The following is a 19,907-nucleotide window of genomic DNA, read 5'->3' on the forward strand; positions in this document are numbered from 1 at the left end:
AACACTGACTTATCAACCTTTTAAAGTGTGTCAGTGGGTTGACCTGCTGCCCTGATGCTAGCTAGGCCTAAGATGTTGCTTCAGTTAGTTTAATATTTCTATGAACACGTAGAAAAGTAATAATCATCTTGCTCATGCTGTCCTAATCCATTTCAGTCGTTCTGACAGGACGGTAGGGAAATGGTGTCAAATTGAGATGAAATTTTACTATGAAAATTTCAAGATGTACCTCTCCTCCGCGACAGGAACCACTGCCACCCAGACAGGAGTAATCAGATATAGGAAGCAGATAGATTGGTACATTTAGAAAATGACATCAAACTAAAAAAAAAGTCATGGGTTCTCCCAACAAATGTTGTCATTTTTTTAGATGATATTCTACATATAATCCTCACCTGTACCGTTTATCTTCAAGCAACCTCAGTTTTGGAGCTTTAGGTGGAGATACTTCAACAGGATTAATGGTGTTCCACTTTGTCAAACACAGACAAAGGCTGTTAGTAAAGTTACTAAATTGTGTTTGCTCTGTCACACTAAACATGCCCGGACTCGTCTACTGGTAACTGATTGGTTTCATGTTAGATTAGCTTGGATTTAGTTATAACTTATTACTTATTAGAACAAGCCCAGAAAAACTTCGAGGTAGAAGTTCAGCTGTTTTGTTGAGTTTGGTAAAAGATCCTGTTGTTTAATCAAATATGCCCCACAAAGAGTAGTAAAGTGTATTCAGATATAAAGTTATGTTATTTTTGTGGTAAATGTACCATAAACTGGTACTCCAATTCCCCATCTTAACTAGTGAACTATAATTGCCTTCAATTTGAGTCTTTGTTACTCTTTTAGGACCTTTCTTGCCATAACAACTAACCCTCTGAAGAAAGATATGCCTTATGGATCAACAACTTTGAAGTTAGGACCAATGTTGGAATTGAGTTTATCTTCAGGTTAGTGGTGTATTGGTTCAGGTTAATGTTATGTGTATGGGCTACACATAAACACGATCAGTAAAATGAAAGGAAGTTAATACTACGTCCCAATAAAGATAGACATACAAGCTTGTGTGTGCTGGGTCATACATTGTTGGTCCGAGAGTGTTGGCCTCTGTCATCATCAGCTTAATCCTTGTGTTGACGGCCGTTGAGAGACGTCCTCTGTCTACACTCACCTGGAACATATGCAGGGTTAAAGGGTGATTCAACATGGCACATGCCCTCATCATCACCCTTCACATCTAATGAGATTAGCCCATTGTCTCAGTGATATAAAAGTATTCACACCCACTAAACATTTTTACGTATCCCATTCCAAGAATGAGTGTCAATGTGTTTTGAGCATTTTGTGTGACAGACCAACACATGATTAGGATGTGTTTGTATTTTCTAAATAAAATCCAATGCAACCAATTACTCGTGGAAGCTAGCTTTCAGGCCCAGCTTCCAATTCTTAGATTGATGTAGGCCTAGACATCTAAACCCTGCTAGTGAGGCTCTGGCTGTAGGGTTGCCATCGGCATTTTGCAGCTTCCATCCATCCATTGTCTTTACACCCTTGTCCCTCAGTGGGGTCGGGAGGGGTGCCTATCTCCAGCTAACGTTCCAGGAGAGAGGCGGGGTCACCCTGGACAGGTCACCAGTCTGTCGCAGGGCAACACAGAAACAAGCAACCATGCACACACACACACACCTAGGGGCAATTTGGAGAGGCCAATTAACCTGACATGTTTTTGGACTGTGGGAGGAAACTGGAGTACCCAGAGAAAACCCACACATGCACAGGGAGAACATGCAAACTCCATGCAGAAAGACTGGGACTGGGAATCGAACCCAGAACCTTCTTGCTGCAAGGCAACAGTTCTACCAACTGCGCCACTGTGCAGCCCATTTTGCAGCTTCTAACAGGTTTTCTTCCACTGTCAGCCTGCTTTAAAAACAGCTTTCCCACATCATGATATTCCCACCACCATGTTTCGCTGTGGGGATGTTGTAATCAAGGCAATGTACAGTGCTGGTTTTTCTTCACACAGATGACCTTACTGATTGGATGACTTCTGAAAGCAGAGCATTTTATTCAAGGTTGTCATAGCAGTCGCTTTTCAGATTCTTTGCATTAAAGTTTGCAAGGCATGAGTTATTATCCTTCCACTACACAATTATGTGCTACTTTGTGTTGGTTTAACACAAATAAAGATCTGACCATGTTTTCCAGGCAATGTAAGCACAGATATATATTAACAGAAGGAAGATTTTATTTTTGTAGCACACAGTCTGGTGGTCATCTGAAGGTTACAGGAGCAGCGGCAGAATGAAACTGAAGCTGTTACTCTATTAGCACTCCAATAGTCTTGGGTGTCTCTGGGAATAATCGCCGTGCCCATCGCATTGTTTGCATGGGCATGTGTCTGTGTGGCCAAGCGTGTGTTGGCGAGTGTCTGGTTTCTAATGATGGTCATCCATAATTGAGTTCGGCCTCACAGCGTGGGGTGGGATGGCATTTAACTGGGCTTCGGCGGGACGGTGCGTTTGCGTCAGGGGGGTCAGCGGCGCACAAAACGTTCGGCAGCACTGGACAGTAACCCGAGCCCAGCGCTGTTTAATAGATGCCACGTCTGATTAACTGTCAGTTCAGGATCAACACCAGCCAATTCATTAAAAAGACGGCCTGACCAAGGGTGGGACGCAAGCGCTTGAAGCCCAACACATGACTGCTCAAAGCACTCAACTGGGTGGTGAGCAAAAAGAAAAGCAAGCTGGCAGAGAACAAAGGTGTGTATCTTCCTTTAAACCACCAAACACAGCAGAGTTTATAACATACAGCACAGACTGGACTTTGGTGTCTAAATAAGACAAAACTAACTTATAAGGGACTTTCCAGAAAGATATAGGAGCTTGTTATAACATGGGAAAAGTGTCTTTCTATGAGTGAAATAATCAGACACATTTTTGTAAATGTTAAGGAATTACTTACTTAATACGAGCTTATATATGTTGGTAAAAAATGACTTGTTAGTTAGTTTTGTTTTAATTCAAGTGTACTAAGACATTTGCATTACAAACTACACCAGAAACACTTGGTGTAGTTTGTAGTTGGTAGGATTTTGTTTTTGTTGTGAAGAAAAAGTGAGAGAGTCAGTGGACATCAATTCTCAAGTCTTTCCAATAGATTTAGATCTAGACTTTGACTAGACCATTCTAACCTAAACTGTATAAGATATGCTTTCTTTTGCATCTTCTAATAAGTTCCAGAACAGTCCTGTATTCAACGCCTTGAGCCTTCCTGTCCACTCTGACCAGCTTTCCTGTCCCTGCAGAAGAAAAGCACATCCTTTTACCACCACAGTGTCATTTTGATGAATTCTGGTTTCGGCTGACCAAAGCATCTTCTTCCACACGTTGATAATGTTCCCCAAATGGCCTGTAGCAAACTTCAAATGGGACTTTACCATGTTTTTCTTGCTACTTCTCCATTAAGGCCACGTTTGTGGAGAGGAGAAAAAGTTGTCCTTCTGGAAAATCTCCTTTACTCTGGAACTCTCTGCTGCTATCAGCTATTGGCAGCTTCTCTGACAAATACTGTCCATGCCTTGATGGGGTTGCAATTGTGCTACACATGCTCTACTTTTAATCATCATGTAACTTAACTCTCCTTTAAACATCTCCACAACCTGCTGTGCTTCTTGATCTTCATCATACTGTTTGTTTCCTAATGCCAGAATATGGATGGATGGACTTTGTGTGAGAGGAAGTCTAAGGGTTATGGATACTCCTTAGACGCAATGACGCATTAGCCCCTTCTCTGAAAATCAATCCAACACACACACACACACACACACACACACACAGGAACCTCCTGGCTTGATCACAACTTTTGGTTTGGATGAATCCGCAAACAAACGAAGCATTTCTGAATGCTAATAATAAAAACCCTAACCCTTATTTACAGCAAACCTGCAAGTCATCTGCCGCCAGTTTCTCTTCATTGTTCTTCGGGATGACTCCAACTCTCTCCTCTCTATCTGAATCGTATTCATCTTCACATCGACTTTCTCTGCTGGCCTTTCATATCTTCCCAGTGAGGCTGATTTAAACGTTTCTGTATGAGGACAATAAAAAGAAAAAAAGGGGGGAAAAAATTGGGATTGGGGAGGGAGGGAGAATAAATGTTTGCTGCCAGACAAGCTTGCAGGCACAAATACATATCAATTACTAATGAAGTCTGTAAAAGAGAGCAGAGCCACATGAGTCAGAGGTGTTAAGTTCAGCACATGTTGTTCATACTGTGAAGAAGATTGTAAAAATGCCAACGGCTGCATTATCTGTGAAACTCGTTCAGTGGAGGGGAAACGGTGCTGAAAAGACTTTAATGGTTTCCACTTTAAAGTGCTCGGCTTCAGTTATCAAAAATCTGCTGATCTGAAGCGCCATCTGCTGGACGTTCTCATAAGTGCAGGTTTTATTTTCAATTAGCAATATGACTTTTTTTTTCTTGTTTTACGCATTATAACATCCTGATTATCACGTATAATTTCTGCAGTATATCTAGTTTTGTTTTTATTTTCGTCAGTGTTTTTAGTAGTCTGTAGTAAAATATGAAGTTAACAAAAGAAAAATAAAAAAATGCAGATATATTTGGATCCTTCCTAATGTCATCAATGACAAACTTCAAGTAGAGACTAAAGTCCTGAATGATGATGAGACTGATTAAAAAATGTGGGGAAAAACAATGACTGTAATACAATGCCATCGAAAGGTTGGATCAAAATGCTGTTCATAAGCAACTTTTGCTAGCAACCTAGGTATTATACGGTGATAATTGTTGGATTTTCCAGCATTATGAAGCACTGTACGGTAAAAAGAAAAAAAGAAGAAAAAAAAGTGCTAAATAATGGCTCAAAAATCAGACAATTTTGACTTGATGCCAGGAAATCTACGTAAGAGCTGAACTGTAGTGACTCACTCCAAAAAGCAGTAAGATGCGTCATCATCAACCGTGAATCCACTTTTCACATAAAAACCCTTCAGTATTATTTCAGTTGTTCCTCATAAAACCATGTTTTTATGTTTGTTGTGACAAAAGTTTATGACGCCACACAAACTTTTGACCTTGACCCCGTGTTAGTTTTCTACAAAATAGCATTAGGGTAATACAATCAGCTGAGGTCTTATCTTACACTGAGGACAACTCCCTGCAGCAGTAGAGTCCAAACCTTTTGTCACATGGGCCAAAATCATAAAGTCAAAAGGACTGGATGTTTTCCCTCTCCTTACTCAACCGTAAAATAACTATTGAATACTTTAATTAAACAAAAAAAAGTAGTCAGATTTGTTGGTGGAGAGGGATGTGTAAATTATCATAGACGTAAAATTTTAAAAGGGTTTTGCATGTTTGTCTTATTGAAATAAATTTCACAATTTTTCTAGGCATCAGTTGGGAAAAAAATATCAGGATTTAGGTCTTTCTTGGAAAATGCTTGCTGTATTTAGAAACGTTTAATAAATAAATTAAAAGCAGGTTTGAGTGCACAACAACTTGCTTATTTTAAGTTAAAGTCACTGGATTACAATGGGAAATGCAAAAAATAAAAATCTGGTTATTTAAAGGGAGTCTGAACACTGAAATGGATTTTGGGTGCCTACATGTGGAATTGGTGTTGTTGCTAGCATTTTCTTTTGTAAGAATATTTGATTTTGTGTATAATAATTTCGTTCTCATTAAAAATATTAAGTCTCCATCTACATCAAACACCTGTGCTGAGGGGACAAATTTGATTCATTCTTGAAGTATAGCCGGGAGACCACAAACAATCAGTTCAGAAGCTGCAAATGGCCCCCGGGCCACACTTTGAACACCCCTACACTGTGGTGTTCCCCACGGAGAAGTATATAAATTTCAATATACAGTTTCCTATTAAAATGTAACTAAATCATGGCTATATTTCAAAATAGATGCACATTTAATTTTTTTTCCAGTATTTTGATGGATGCCTCTCTGTCTTCTTTCAGAAACAAACTGAATATGAATCTAGTAATTTTTGACTTAACTGTAAATTTGATACATCCTCACCGTAGTATAATCAGACTGCAAACTTATAGCAACTAGCTCACTGCAGCCCTCTGCTGCCCACATGTGGAGACAAAAGGAAATACAAGTGGTCTAGAGGTGCAGTTCTATCTGAGAAGAATAGATCAAAAATGTTTTTAATAAAAACGATCTTTTATTTGTGTTTGAGCAATCCCATCCTTCACTGGTTAACTACACCACCACCAAAAAAAGAAAGAAAAAAAAAAGTCACAATGACACTGGAGTGTTTGCTTGAGCTGCAGTACACAACAGCCCAGGCAGGGATGAGACTTTTTTTTTTCTTTTTTCAAGCAAAACAAAGCAAAGCTTACATAAAGGAACATTAGAGCAAGGACTGTAACTGCAAGAAAATTTCATTTTTGTTTTATTGAATGGCACAGTTGTTCTCTCCCAGGTGATCCCTCACTGCATCCAAGCAGTGCTTGTAGTGTTCATACAAAACAGGAATTCCCACCATTTCCCCCCCAGAAAATTCCACAGGAGGGAAAAAAAGAACAAAAAAATGGATTTGATCCAATCAGTTGGTAACTCAGAAAAATAATAATAATAATAATGAAACATTCAAACAAACCAAAACAAAGTACATAAACAGTGTTAAGTGCTGCAGTGTAGACAGCTTTGTGGATTGCAGTACTGATTGGCATTGAGTCCAAGTCACAGGAGAAAATCTGCCTACCGTTAAACACTTGGTTTTAAAAATAAAATTAAATAATAAAACAGGTATTTACACACACACTCAAACATACAATCGTACTTCCTGAATAGACATGTAGACACGGAGCTGTACAGAGCAGACAGTGCATTTACCCATTACATCACGACGGCCGTTAGCGTCCCCACAGCGGGGGTTTGTTAAAGGACTACAGATTTCCCACAATACAGTGCAGCAGCTCTGTAAACCAAAACGAGCTGCTTGGCGTTGCTTAGTAACCGTTTAGTCACCTGCAAACATGAGCTATTAGCTATTTCTCTCGTTCAAAGCAATATTTCCTATGGCGCTTTTCCCTAAACGTGACCACAGACGGCTGTATGGGAACGGCTCGGGTTTTTCTTTTTGGAAGGTCACAGTTATTCCGTCAAACCAAACCTAGCGTTTAAAGTCATTTTTATGATAGCAAACGGCTGGAGTTTTCGGCTGGTATGTGAAGCCCCTTTCTCACCTGCTGCTGCCGCACTTTTGAGGTAAAAAAAAGAAAGCTAAATCGGCAGTTTGCTAATATTTCCGGTCACAAAACCTGCAGCCATGAGAAAGATGGCGGTTAAGCAGCTAGCAACAGGCTAGCTACTCGAGATTACCTCTTAAAAAATTTACATGACAATATCAGATTTTTATTGTCCATTTAAAAAACAAAACAAACAAAAAAAACCCAAACAAAAACAAAAAAACCCCAGAACAAATAAAATTAATTGAAATAATCGGTTAAAACCACTAAATTTAGAGTGCGACTCTACTAAATTTCTGTATTGTATCAAAATCTAAAAAAGGTTTATATATAATGGCATAATAATTTTTTTATATTATAACAGTAGATGCCTGAGCAGTTAGTAGATGAAGGGAAATGTTTGCTTTTCTGTTTTAAATAAAACAATCATGTTATATACTTTTGTTTATAACTTTTAACTGTATGAATCATGCAATATTTGCTCCCAGATTTAAAAGAGAAATGTATAACATGACTCAATTTCTATTTTAAACTCCACAAAAGAGCAAAAATGATTTCTATATGACACAACGTACAGATTACTAATGTCAAAACAGTGTAATATACATTTATTTATAATTTCTTGGATTCTGATACACAGATCTGAGCTGAAAATTTTTAATAAAACCGCCTCTAAATTTAGCTGTAGTTTTCAAGTGCTAATTTCACAAAATATTCCTTTTCTTATCTGCTTTTCATGGACAAATGCAGATAAAACAAGATGCAAGCAGCTGGTTAATTAGTAAGGCTACCTGTTCAGGTAGCTACTTCCCAACATCCAAATCTGTACATCTTACACGTGCACAGCAACAGGTGGGGGAAGGGCCATTCTTTATACAACTGGAGAAAATTCTAACCGTTCCGGCATGTTGGGAAAAGAAAATAACTTTACATATGGGATGACGGAAGGACATTTTAAAAACCCGGCATCCCGGTACCCAGCCTACACTCAGTATAGATAAACAGAACCGTGGATGGGTATTTGTATTCAGCTGCATTAATCACAAGTATTGGGACAACATTAATAATATTCTAATTTTGTGATTCTAACTGATTCTGACACAGACACACATTAAACGATGCTACGTTGCTGACTTTTCAGCCCGTCAGAGACAAGTTGCATGTACAGATGCACCGATCGATCACACAGCAATAGGAACTGGGACGATTCTTCCCTAACTGGATCCGATCCGATTTTTTTTTTCTCCACCTGTCCTTTAAGCGCATCAAAGCTATGAAATGCCAACAGTTTCAGGTAATAAACATAAACTTTGAGACAAATTAGAGAAATGAAAGGAAAATGCCACTGAGCATTCCTTCATGCTCCGTTAAATTCGAAACTACTATCTCTATTAGAGAACCTGTGGAAGACATTTCTGCTTTATTCCTTAGAAGAAAGCGTAGCAATCAAACCTCCAAGAAAAAAAAAGAAAAAATATATATATTAAAAAAAAAAAATCGGTATCGGCCAGGGAAGCCCCGACTGGTGCATCTTCAGTTGTGAGAAATGTCCGCCTCAACAAACTTAAACCGTGTTTTGTGAAAAAGTCAAACATAAAAACCCCGCCAACTTGGAGACAAAAAGACGGGTGGCGTTTAACATCCTGAAAAACAACAAAAGCGACGCTAGCTCTACGCCACATTGTACAAAAAGAAATGAAAAGAAAACCCAAGACAACCAGCGGCGTTCAGAGGTTTTGCGCTGTCCTGTGCGGAGGCTTGGTCCCTCAGAGTGAGTCCGCTCCGCTGGCGGTTTTTGGACGCACTCTTCATTCAAGCGCTGCGCAACATAACAACTACCGCAGAGAGAAGCATAGCCAAAACGGATTAAAAAAAATAACATGAAATGAAAAAAAAAAAATGAAATAAAGAAGAAGTAAAAGAACGAATCAGCGTGAAAACACGACACCTCAGAGGGAAGGGAGAGCTGGTACTCGAGTAAAAACTAAGAAATGGTTAGTAGAGGTCAACCTGATTTGAGTCTCGCCCCAGTTAGTCAATAATTAGTTAGAAGGGAAATGTTTACACTTTTTTAGGCTTCGTTACAGAAATTTCACCCCAAACAATGTTTTTAGAATATATACAAGAAGTTATTAACATTTACCACAGATGAGTCACTGGAAGATTAAAAAAAAAAAAAAAAGGGGTGGGAGGGGGAATTGACCAAACGTTTAAATTCTGGACAAAACAGGAGCTACAGTTTCCCAGTGTTCCCAGGTTTGATCAACAACACTCCGTCAGACATTCCTGTTCAGACATTTAAACTGAAATGGCGTTTTCCCAGGGCATTACTATACATTCATAATACTATGTGGCTTCAGAGATTACCCATATAATCTGTGTTTAGCTCACATGTCCGTCTTTGCGAGCCGACCCGATGGAGCAGACTGTTAAAGGTCTTGACTCGGAAAACTAGCTTCAGTTTAATTATTGAGGTTTGGACGAAGAGATCCTGAATACTCCTGGTAATGACGGGGGGCCCCCCGGTAAAGTCTCGTGGCTCCTGCGGGCTTCCGTCCACCGTGACGGAAGCGCATTTCCGTAGGAAACAATAGCACCTCATTGGCTCGACAAAGTCGGCCAATCACCAGTGACAAAAGCCAGAGGCCCCGGGGCCCAACCCCGTCGCCGTGACCAGACTCTGATTGGTTCGCTTTGGGAATGTGCGTTCGAGTGTGACTGTGTTTGTCGTGTGTGTGTGTTAGAGGAGGCCCACTGTCCGTTTCACTTGCAGCGTCCTTTTTGTGGAGGGGGCAGGGGGCTCTGTTTCCGCGGTGAGGGTGAAGTGTCGTTAGGTGGAACAGAGGAGCAGCTTAGACCTCTGCCGCCGTCAGGCCGATTCGTTCCTCCTCATGTCAGTCCCGGCTGGGCTTCTTCAGTGAGAAGGCAAAGATGCTAAAATGGTCGCTGAGCTGCTTCACCTGCCGATGACAACAACAAACGTCAAACTCCAAATTCAAAATATTGCAAAGCTGCAACACTGCTAAACCTTACCAAAGGTTTTGATCATGTTTTTAGTGGAAATATTAGAAAAAAGACAAAGAGGCACTACATTGATGGAAAAAATACTAGTTAATCTGCCAGTAGAACAGCACATTTTAACTTATCATATTCAGTGTTTCCCCCAGTGTATTATAAGCCTTGCGGGCCACCAGGCTTTACTTGTGCCCCCACCAGGCTAAGCATTGCTTATTAAATTTTTTTTTTTTTAATGTTTCCATTTTTTAAGACTTTATAGTTGGTGTTCAGGTATCAATCTTCCAATCTTTTAATAACACATAATTATCAAGTGATATTTTCAAATTTACTGTCAACTTTAAACACTTTTTAACTCAAAAAACATGATGGGCCGCTGAATGAATGACTGCCATGGCACCCCGAGCATCGGGCTTAGCAGGTTTTCTGGGGAAATCCATGATTTGCAAAAAATATCTTATTCCACTGGCAGATTATTTCACTTCCAAGCAGGAATTTTTCCATCAATATTATGGAATTATGGACTTAACACAAGCTCCTGTTTGGTCAAACGGACGAAGACTTCAACAGATTTCAGCCGAGCTAAGATGGAAATCTTGGATTTCAGCCATTTACAAGTTAAGAATGTCTTTGTTCTTTTTTCTTATCTCCATATGGACCATGAGTCAGATGAATAAATCAATCCATCATAATTTAATTCAGAGCAAAAACATTGATTGGTCACTCCAAACCCGATGCCAGACTTCTTCATCTCAACAATAAATAACGAAATAACGTTGCATTTTTATCTAATCCGCACTTGTAATGCAGTAAGTGTGTGAGTTCTTACCACCGATACACCGTAGTGTATGTGTGTGAGGATGACCGCGGCTGTCCATAAGTAAAGCAGCAGCGTCTCGTTGGTGAAGACCCCCGTGACGGCTCCGCCCACCACCACCGTCATCGGCAGCAGCAGCCAGGTCAGCGGCTCGCAGCGGGTGTTACTCATTTGACACACAATCAGCTTACACTGGAAAACAGACACATACAATTATGATTAAACACAGAAATTTGATGGAAAAACAGAAAAACAAAAAAGCTTACGCCTGGTACTCACTGTGACATTGGCGAACGCCGTCCCCACCATGAGGCAGTAGATCCTGGGCTGCAGGTCCAGGATCTTGGACGGGGAGAAGATGACCCAGGCAGTGGACAAGACGAAGAGGAGGACAGGGGACAGGAAAGGCAGGAAGGCTTCGTACAGGCTGCTGTGCTTCAGAGTGTTGCTCCTGTAAGCCCTGAAACATCCGCAAGGCCAAGACGTCGTCACGTTGTAGCAAGGCAACCGCAGAATTCAGAGGTTTCATTTGAGAGCAAGAAATAGCGAACAACTGGGAGACGGAAGATTTCGCTTCTTTCTTGTTTTTAACAAATGAAACCTGAAAAGTGTGGAGTGCATTTGGATTCAGCCTCCTGAGTCAACACTTTGCTGAACCACATTTTGATGCAATTACCAATGCAAGCCAATAGGGGGCAGGTTTCTATCAGCTTTTGACAGCTCGACAGGAAAGTTCTGACAATTCTTTGCAAATCTCGGTCTTGCCACAGATTATCATGTGGATTGAGGTCTAGACTTTGACTAGGCCAATCCAGCACATGACTGTACTCTGGTATAAACCATTCTACTTGAGCTCTGGCTGTATATTTAAGGGTCTTTTCCAGCCTCTGACAGGTTTTTGTTCAGGACTGCATTTATGCTGCGTTCCAGTTATACTCTGAACTGGGAAATTCCGACTTCCCAGTTGGAAAAAAATATCAACTGGGAAAGTAGGAGCAACTCTGACTAAGGTTGTGTTCAAAAGCTTCCTGATCCATTTTATTTATGGTTTTGGCTATATGTGGTTTTTATGTACCTTCTACCCACTCTTTTTGGTTATTGTGTTTTATTTTGCATATTTAAAATGTTTTCCTGTTCCAGTGTGAAGAGTACTGCAGAAAATGAAAGTATGATTAATCTTTAAGAAGGCAATTGTGCATTATTATGCTGTTGTCAACAAAATATTTGAAAATGGTCACAAAATAAAAATATTATCGTTTATCGCAATGCTTTCTGGGACAATTCTAGCAAAATTTATCATGACAGTCAATTACATGCTACTTAGTGTTGATTACCTAAAAATCTCAATAAAATATGACGAAGTTCATGGTTGGAATGTGAGAAAGTGTGAAAAAGTTCAAGCAGCATGAATAATTTTGCATTAAATACTCACTTCAAGACGTTGTAGAGGCTCATGGGTAACGTCACAGTAAACGAACAGCCTGGAAACCAGCAGAAGATCGTGTTAAAAGCAGCCGGAGCAAAAACACAAACAAAACATTTTAAAGCGACCAATCAGAGCCCACCTATGATCATGAAGGTGAAGAGGTCCCTGTAGAGAAGGTTAAAGATCACTGGCTGGTACCAGGTCTCCACTCCCACCACAGCAGTCACCAAGTAAACAAGGGAGATCGTCTAGAAGGAGACGGGACAAAAAGAACAATAATCTTTTGTGAGCCCAACATACTGAATCCATAATCTCTACATATGTGTGTGTGTGTGTGTGTGTGTGTTTGGGGGTCCTCACCACTTGGCTGATGTCGTAGCCCCAGGGCAAAAACAAGATGCCCGTGTTGTATTTCTCCCAGTGGGACAGGATGAAGGAGAACAGCACCACCCACAGGATGAAGTAGAGCGTGACCACGCCCACGCCGCTCTCCCCGCGCCCGAATATGGAGTACACGGTGGCCACGAAGAAGATGCACGCCCAGCTGTCCAGGCCGTGGTCGAACAGCTCCCCCAGTGGCGTTGAGGAGTTGGTGCGGCGGGCCTGTTTCCCGTCGACGCCGTCTGGTGAAAAAGGAAAGAGAAACGTTATGCGTTTACAGACAAGTGATACAAAGAGGCGCAGATGTGTGACACCTCCGACCGGATAAAGCTGCTGCCCACTCCAAATAAATTCTTTAGAGTGACACACATTCCTACGTCCCACTGCTGCTGCAGCACATATGGACTTCCACCCAAGAGTCCCCTGGAAATGGGTTAATATGATTTATGGAGCAAACCTCCGGACAAAGAGGTGCTTATGGAGAAACAGTTGACTGGGTTTCCCTTTAACTTAACAGCCACATGATTATTAAGGCGGCGTCTTTGGGAATTAAACTCGAGAAGTTGTGACTGAAGTCAAAAGGACTAACTTGTTTCAAGTGTCATGTTTTGCAGAGCGGAATGGAAATAACACAAAAACGTTCTATGAATTATATATATATATATATATATATATATATATATATAAAAAGAAAGTTGAATTTGTGGTGGATTTTCTATAACCCAAACATGTAACAGTCTCAAACAAGCTAAATAATACACAGGCTTACACAGAAACTACATCCTTTTTTGTTGCCTTCACAATTCATAATTTTGCATAGATATTTAATCAACCCTTAAATTAGAATTGAGTTAAAATGATTGGCTTTGTGTCATTGACCTGTCTTTTAAAGTTGCAGTATGTAACGTTTACAAAATAATTTTTTTTTTTTTTACATATTTAAAAAACGGTCACCATATTGTGACAGTGTAATATGAGAGATCATCTGTGAAAAAATACATAAATAAATCAAATTGAGCTCCTCTATCACCTCCCTGTGGTCTTACTGCCATCTGAAAAATGCAAAAACAACCAATCAGAGGCAGGAGGTCGGTCTTAGCATCGCTCAATATGCTAATGGCTGAGAAACGACAACAAAAAAAAAAAAAAAACTGTTTATCTAACCTTATTGGTAGCCATGCTAACTAGCCTTAGCATTCATGGTAGGCTGTGCTGTTGTGTGCCAGCTGTAGAGAGCAAGCACGTACACAAGCTTGACTGACAGCGCAAAGACCCTCCAACTGGCTCTGATTGGTTGGTTTTGACCGAGCGGTATATTGCAGATGCCAATAGGAGCTCTGGGAGAAGACAGAGATTTTCTGTCTCTGACAGTTTTGACAAATATGTAAAAAAAACAAAACATTTCTTAATATTTTTTTTAATAAAAGCTTAAACAGTCCACAATTTCTTTCTTTGGTTAAAGTTGAAGCTAATTAAAGAAACATTCCAGAAGCTGGTTTATCCAGATCAAAACCAGTTCTAATGTCTTTCACTGTGTACAATCTACACGCTCAAGATCTCACTGTCAACTGTGAAACAGCCCCAAGGGATGCTAATCGCTGCCATGTCTGATGGGTGATACTGTATTCTTAAATCTGAAAGCCTCACCTTGAATCCTTCACGTATTTGTATCTGATTGTGTCCAGATAAGTCAATCTGCGTCTCATCTGGACATGAACATTTCATCCAGAAGGAGTTTAGCCTGTCATTGGCAGATATTTGTGTTGTGTATATTTTTGACTCTGTGCGGATTAAATGAACCCAAAATAAAGTAAAACTTGTGTGACTGAATCTAGCTCTTAAAAAATGGCTGAAGCTGTATGTTTATACTGGTCCAAACCCATCACAGAAAATCCAAAATAATGAGATTCACGCTCAAGAACAGTGGATGCAAAGTTCTCACTGACACCATCAGTAAAATGTTTTAAAAATATGTTTAAAAAAATTGTCAAAATATTATTTTACCAAAAAATTGACAAACTAATATCAATTTTTGAGCATTTTCCAGGACTAGGAATTGCAATTCTCAACATGATCGATTTCTTTCTGCACCTCTAATGTTACCCGACTGCTGTGAGTTACAAACTGCCTGCTCTTCCTCACATGACCGGTTTCCATGCGCCTGCGTTACGTGTGACCCCTCGCTCTCAGCACTGCTGAGTGCCTCCTAGACTCCGAGTCAAAAATAATAAACTGACCACCAAACAGATTTTTGAGAAACGCTCCCCACCTCTGATCTTCTCAGAAAGTCAGAGAGAGGAGGGGAGGGGAAAAAAAAAAAAAAAAAATCCAGAGGTCTATGAGGTCAGAACTCACCAAGAGTGTAGGCTAAGAAGTTGAAGATCCCAGCAGCCACCCACACCCAGCTAGGCACATGCTGGTTTCCTGCAGCTGAGACATGAGTGACGTTAGCACACGACCCAAACATTTACAGTCAGAAACACACAAAATATCTGGTTTCTACTTTTCTAATTGAACATAAATCCATTTAAGATACAGTGATTTTTTTTTTTTGAGGTCAAAGTGTCTGTGGTAAGATGACACACCAAAACACAGAATGTCAACACAGACTGTGTTAGCCTTTATTTCTGCATTACAGATACGCACCAATGTGGCAACACTGATAACATTATCTGTGTGTGTGTGTGTGTGTGTGTGTGAAAGATTTAATAAGTTAAAAATTGTCCTGAGCAACACGCGTCGATCCTGTTTCCATAAGTGACGCACTTTGGCCCCACATAAACAAAGACGGAGCTGCTCCCAGCGGCTATGGTTGTGTGTCAAGGTAAAATACGCCCAGCGGGAACGAAGTGATGGACCTACAAGAGGCAGTGAAGTCAAAGTCGTAGAAGGCCAACATGAGGAAGTTCAGCACGAGGAACATGAAACCAGTGAATGTGATGAGGTTCGGAGCCAGCCATGTTGGTAAAAACTGTTGGAAGAGAAAGAGAAACGCAGATGATGCAGTTTGATCCATTAGAAATGAAGCACAAAAATGAAAAGAGAATGTAAAACACATTTCTGTGCATAGATGAAGCAAAGTACTTAAAAAAATTATTGTAATCAGGTCAGAGAGATTAATCTGAGTTACATTTTACTCTTATTTATTAAAACTCTTTATAAATGTGTTGCCTCATTTTTTTTTCCACTACAAGAAAGCTGAGAGTCCAAACTTTTTGGCATGGGGGCCAAAAATGGTAAAGTTCCTCAAAATGTTTTGTATTTTTCTTTTTAATCACGATTGCAAAATCTTTTTATTATTATTATTATTATTACTTTTACCTCCAAAATAAACAAACAAAAACAATACTTTAATATAATAAGCAAATCTGTCAGATTCCCTTTCGAATGAATAATACTTTTCTTCAATTTGGATGATTTTGGGTCAGAAAAAATACTTTATTTTCTGCGTTGCCGGCTGGATATGGAAAATGCCTCTACCTTACCATTTACGGGCGATGATGTCACAAGGTGAAGCTTTTATTTTGTCGGTAAAAGGCGATGATTGGAAAGGTTTTTTAATTTTTTCAAGAGCATGTAACAAAACTACTTTATGTAATACAATGAATCGCAATGTTTTGTGGAAACGCAGCAAAGTCTGGTGAGACATTTTTCCAAAAACGCCACTCTCCAGAGAAAGTGGGACTAATTGGAGGTCGAAGACTTCCAACGTGTTGCTACCAATGGTATGTTAATATTAAAGCATTTTAGGCTTATCGTCTTGTTTTTACTGGGAATGAAACCCGTCCTAAACGCCCCGTCTGCCCCAGTCGCGGCTCTCTGGGTGCAGCTTTAGGTGCGCAGCCTCGGTAACTCGAGCCGGAAGCCTTATAGCTTTCACCCCGCTGCGCAATCAGCCGTCAGTAGACAACCTTTGGATCGTGTTTTGATATCACTTTATCAGATTTGCTTACTCATTATTATCGTTTTTGCGAAGATATGCAGCTATAAATGACAGAAAATATGTGAGTAATGAAAGGGTTGTAAAGATAAAAAAAAAAAAAGATGAATCTACTTTCCAAATCAAATTAAAAATCGGTATTTTTTATTTTTTAGTCAGGCATATTTTGGGACGCTCTATCGAAGTCTCCCGCTGTCGCCGACGGCTGGAAACTTCATTAATGATGGAGCGCTCCACAGGTCTCACTCTTACCTTCACTAAAAAGTTCCAGAAAGGATGCATAACGTAGACGGACAGGGGATTCGTGTCCACGGCGCTGTACTGCGAAAAACAAACAAACAAACAAACAAACAAAAAAATCCCGTCATTTTTTTATTTACACCTATTAGAATTCGCACTCATTTTCTATGTCATTTACACGTGTTTCGTGTTTACAGGCTCATCGAGTGAGTCTTGAGACCAAAACAAACCCGGCTCCAGTGTCTGTAACTTTATCTTGGCAAGACAAACACGCGTAAGAGATCCAGTGTAGCCGGACCCAGTGGCAGCTGTCAGGAGTACACGCTGTCCACCGCTCGTCACGTCACCATTTTGGTAAACTCGGGCCATTTCCTGTGGATTTTTAATCTATCTTTCCAATCTGTATCCCTTAAAGGAGGAGCAGGATCTTCATTTCCACTTTATTTAAAATAAATATTTCACTGGAGCCACAGCCGTGTTTACTGTCAGTAAAGCAGCAAGACAATGCAGCCACACCCCACTAATGTTACCCCATAATGTTACTACAATACAGCTGTATCAGTGCTGTGTTTTTCTTCTTCCTGTTAGTGAGAATTTCTACACTTTAATCACACTGTAAGACTTTTCTAACACTTTGCACTCTTATCTCCAAAAGAGGAAGAAAACTGCATACCAACCACAGAAGCACAGTGCACACACACACACTCATCTGTACGCCTTGGTAAATTATTTGAAAATCGATTCTCGTTATAAACAAGACGTCTGAAGGAGCTAAAATATAAATTATTTCACAAGCAGAGGCTGCAATAAAGTGCTGGGTAAAAAGAGGTTTTAAACCTCGTGGTTTAAAATAAAAACATTAAAATCTTCCCATCGTGTTGTTCTGCCTGTTGAAAGGCTTTATAAAAAGATACAAGGAGGTGTGGAGTGACCCCCACCTGTTTCTGAATACTAGTGAGAAGCAGGCTACAAATGACTCATGAATTACAGATCTAGTTTCTACACACACACACACACACACACACACACACAAAAAATCAAGCCAATTTGTTTCTGTCATTAAAGTATCATGTTTAATTTATCGTCAAGCATGTAAATATAAGAAGGAGAAAATTTAAATATTTTTTTTGTGTTTGTTTTTATTTAAAACTCAAGTTTTTTGTGGGCCATATTCCACTCTACAATTCAAAGTCTGGACACCCCTCACTGAAGACGTTTTAGGTCCTTTTCAGACATTAAATATCTAAATTTAACATTACATCAATTAAGACAAACAACTGCTTATCCCTGCTTGATGTCTATGTGTTCAAACTAGAACAGTAACAATAAAAATAATCCAGAAAACATTAAACGGACAGCCATAATCAATGCATTGTTTTTATAAGAAGCACTAGGAATATCGAGTCATTTTTCTGTTTTATATAGATGCACCACTCGGATGATATTATGTGTATGTGTGTGTGTGTGTGTGTGTGTGTGTGTGTTTTATATAAATTTCTGCAACTGTGTTGATTTTTACGCAAGTTTATAACAAAAACTGAATGCCTACTTGGAACACAGTGATGTAGCAAGTGGAGGAAGGCAATGAAAAGACAATTATTAGCAAAACGCCTCTCATGACTAACAAGAAATACAAAAACACAACTAAGAAAATGAAAGTGGAGCTTACAATGAAATTGTAGGAGCTAACCAACTATAAATATAGCTCATACTTTACATTAAATCATATTTTCTCTTCTTATTTTTTGAGACAAACTGCATAATCAATAAATTTGGGACACATTCACTTCTAGTCCAAACTGGAAGTAAGAAATATCCGAACTGTGATATTTCTGCTTAGGAACTAACTAAATAGAAATATCACGACGACAAGCAAAGGAAATTGGTTGTTTTTTGATATTTTTCAACCGATTAAGTTAAAACAAAATGTAAGACAGCCCCCGGCTTTATGCTAGTGTACAATTACCATCCCTCCCTCTGCTTCACTAGCGTATTATGACAGATATACTACAACAACAAATACCAAATGAGCCTTCCATACAAACCAAACCTCTCTGGAAACTTTGAAAAGAGCTTTTTGTCAAATCGGATAGAGAAAGAATGGCTAGCCATTAGCTTCTGCACCTTTGTAAAGCAGGAGGCTGCATGCCACTACACTTCCGGTCAATATAAAAAGGATGTTTAATTAAGAACACTGTGTTAGGTGTAGTGAGAAACACGCCTTAATGCTCAGTGGCGATAAAGGGTAAGCCACAAACAATAATTATAAGCAGTAGGGATATTCTATAAAATTAATAAAAGTTAGAATCGACAACTAAACAAAAAACATTTTTATCATGAGACGAATGAAGATACATACATCCCGATTACATTTAGTTGATAAAAAGCTTTATCAAGGCGAAAGACCAAACTAACATCCGGCAAATGTGTAATTCCCCAGCATCAGCGAACAGGATCGTGACAGCTATCAGCCCAGCATTTTCTGTCTTACCTTATATCTGTCGAACCCCGCCAGCTGCTCCTTTGTGACATATTCGTAAAGAGCCATAGCGGTACAGTTATGCTCAGTATCTCTTCCTCTGGAGGTGCAAATCCTTCACGCTAGCTGCCGATTCGGAGTACCATCTAGCTTAGCCGCTGTCTTTCACGCCGGGTGAGGTGATGTCAAGTCGAACCACCGGAGCCACTCCTTCTCCAACGAGCACTCCCAGCTCGTGGAGCTCAATACCGCCCCCTTCAGATCTGGATGATAGGTTTTTAAAAACGGCAAGAAAAGTGAATAAAATGTGTTTCTTGAATAATACGTACCAGATACATCATATTTGTAGTAATAATAATATACATATA

General features: G+C 39.7%; 1 protein-coding gene across 1 annotated transcript; it reads right to left on the bottom strand.

Moving 5' to 3' along the window:
• Positions 1 to 6,266: 6,266 nt before the first annotated feature.
• Positions 6,267 to 19,769, bottom strand: selenoi (selenoprotein I). Its single transcript, XM_016666521.1, has 10 exons — positions 19,552 to 19,769; positions 17,073 to 17,141; positions 15,743 to 15,851; positions 15,236 to 15,310; positions 12,860 to 13,122; positions 12,639 to 12,747; positions 12,506 to 12,554; positions 11,353 to 11,533; positions 11,086 to 11,265; positions 6,267 to 10,201 (listed from the first exon to the last, which is right to left on the bottom strand). Exons 1-10 carry the CDS (start codon positions 19,606 to 19,608, stop codon positions 10,136 to 10,138), a joined length of 1,158 nt encoding a protein of 385 aa, XP_016522007.1. The 5' UTR covers positions 19,609 to 19,769; the 3' UTR covers positions 6,267 to 10,135.
• Positions 19,770 to 19,907: the final 138 nt, after the last annotated feature.

The sequence above is a fragment of the Poecilia formosa genome, unplaced genomic scaffold, assembly GCF_000485575.1.
Source record: "Poecilia formosa unplaced genomic scaffold, Poecilia_formosa-5.1.2 Scaffold734, whole genome shotgun sequence".
Taxonomy (NCBI): Eukaryota; Metazoa; Chordata; class Actinopteri; order Cyprinodontiformes; family Poeciliidae; genus Poecilia; species Poecilia formosa.

Coding starts and splice junctions, on each gene's coding strand:
- selenoi (XM_016666521.1), bottom strand. CDS start 19,608: ATGGCTCTTTACGAATATGTCACAAAGGAGCAGCTGGCGGGGTTCGAC. Junction 11,534..12,505: donor AGCCTCTACAACGTCTTGAA/GTGAGTATTTAA, acceptor CGGATGTTTCAG/GGCTTACAGGAGCAACACTC. Junction 11,266..11,352: donor CGGCGTTCGCCAATGTCACA/GTGAGTACCAGG, acceptor TCTGTTTTCCAG/TGTAAGCTGATTGTGTGTCA.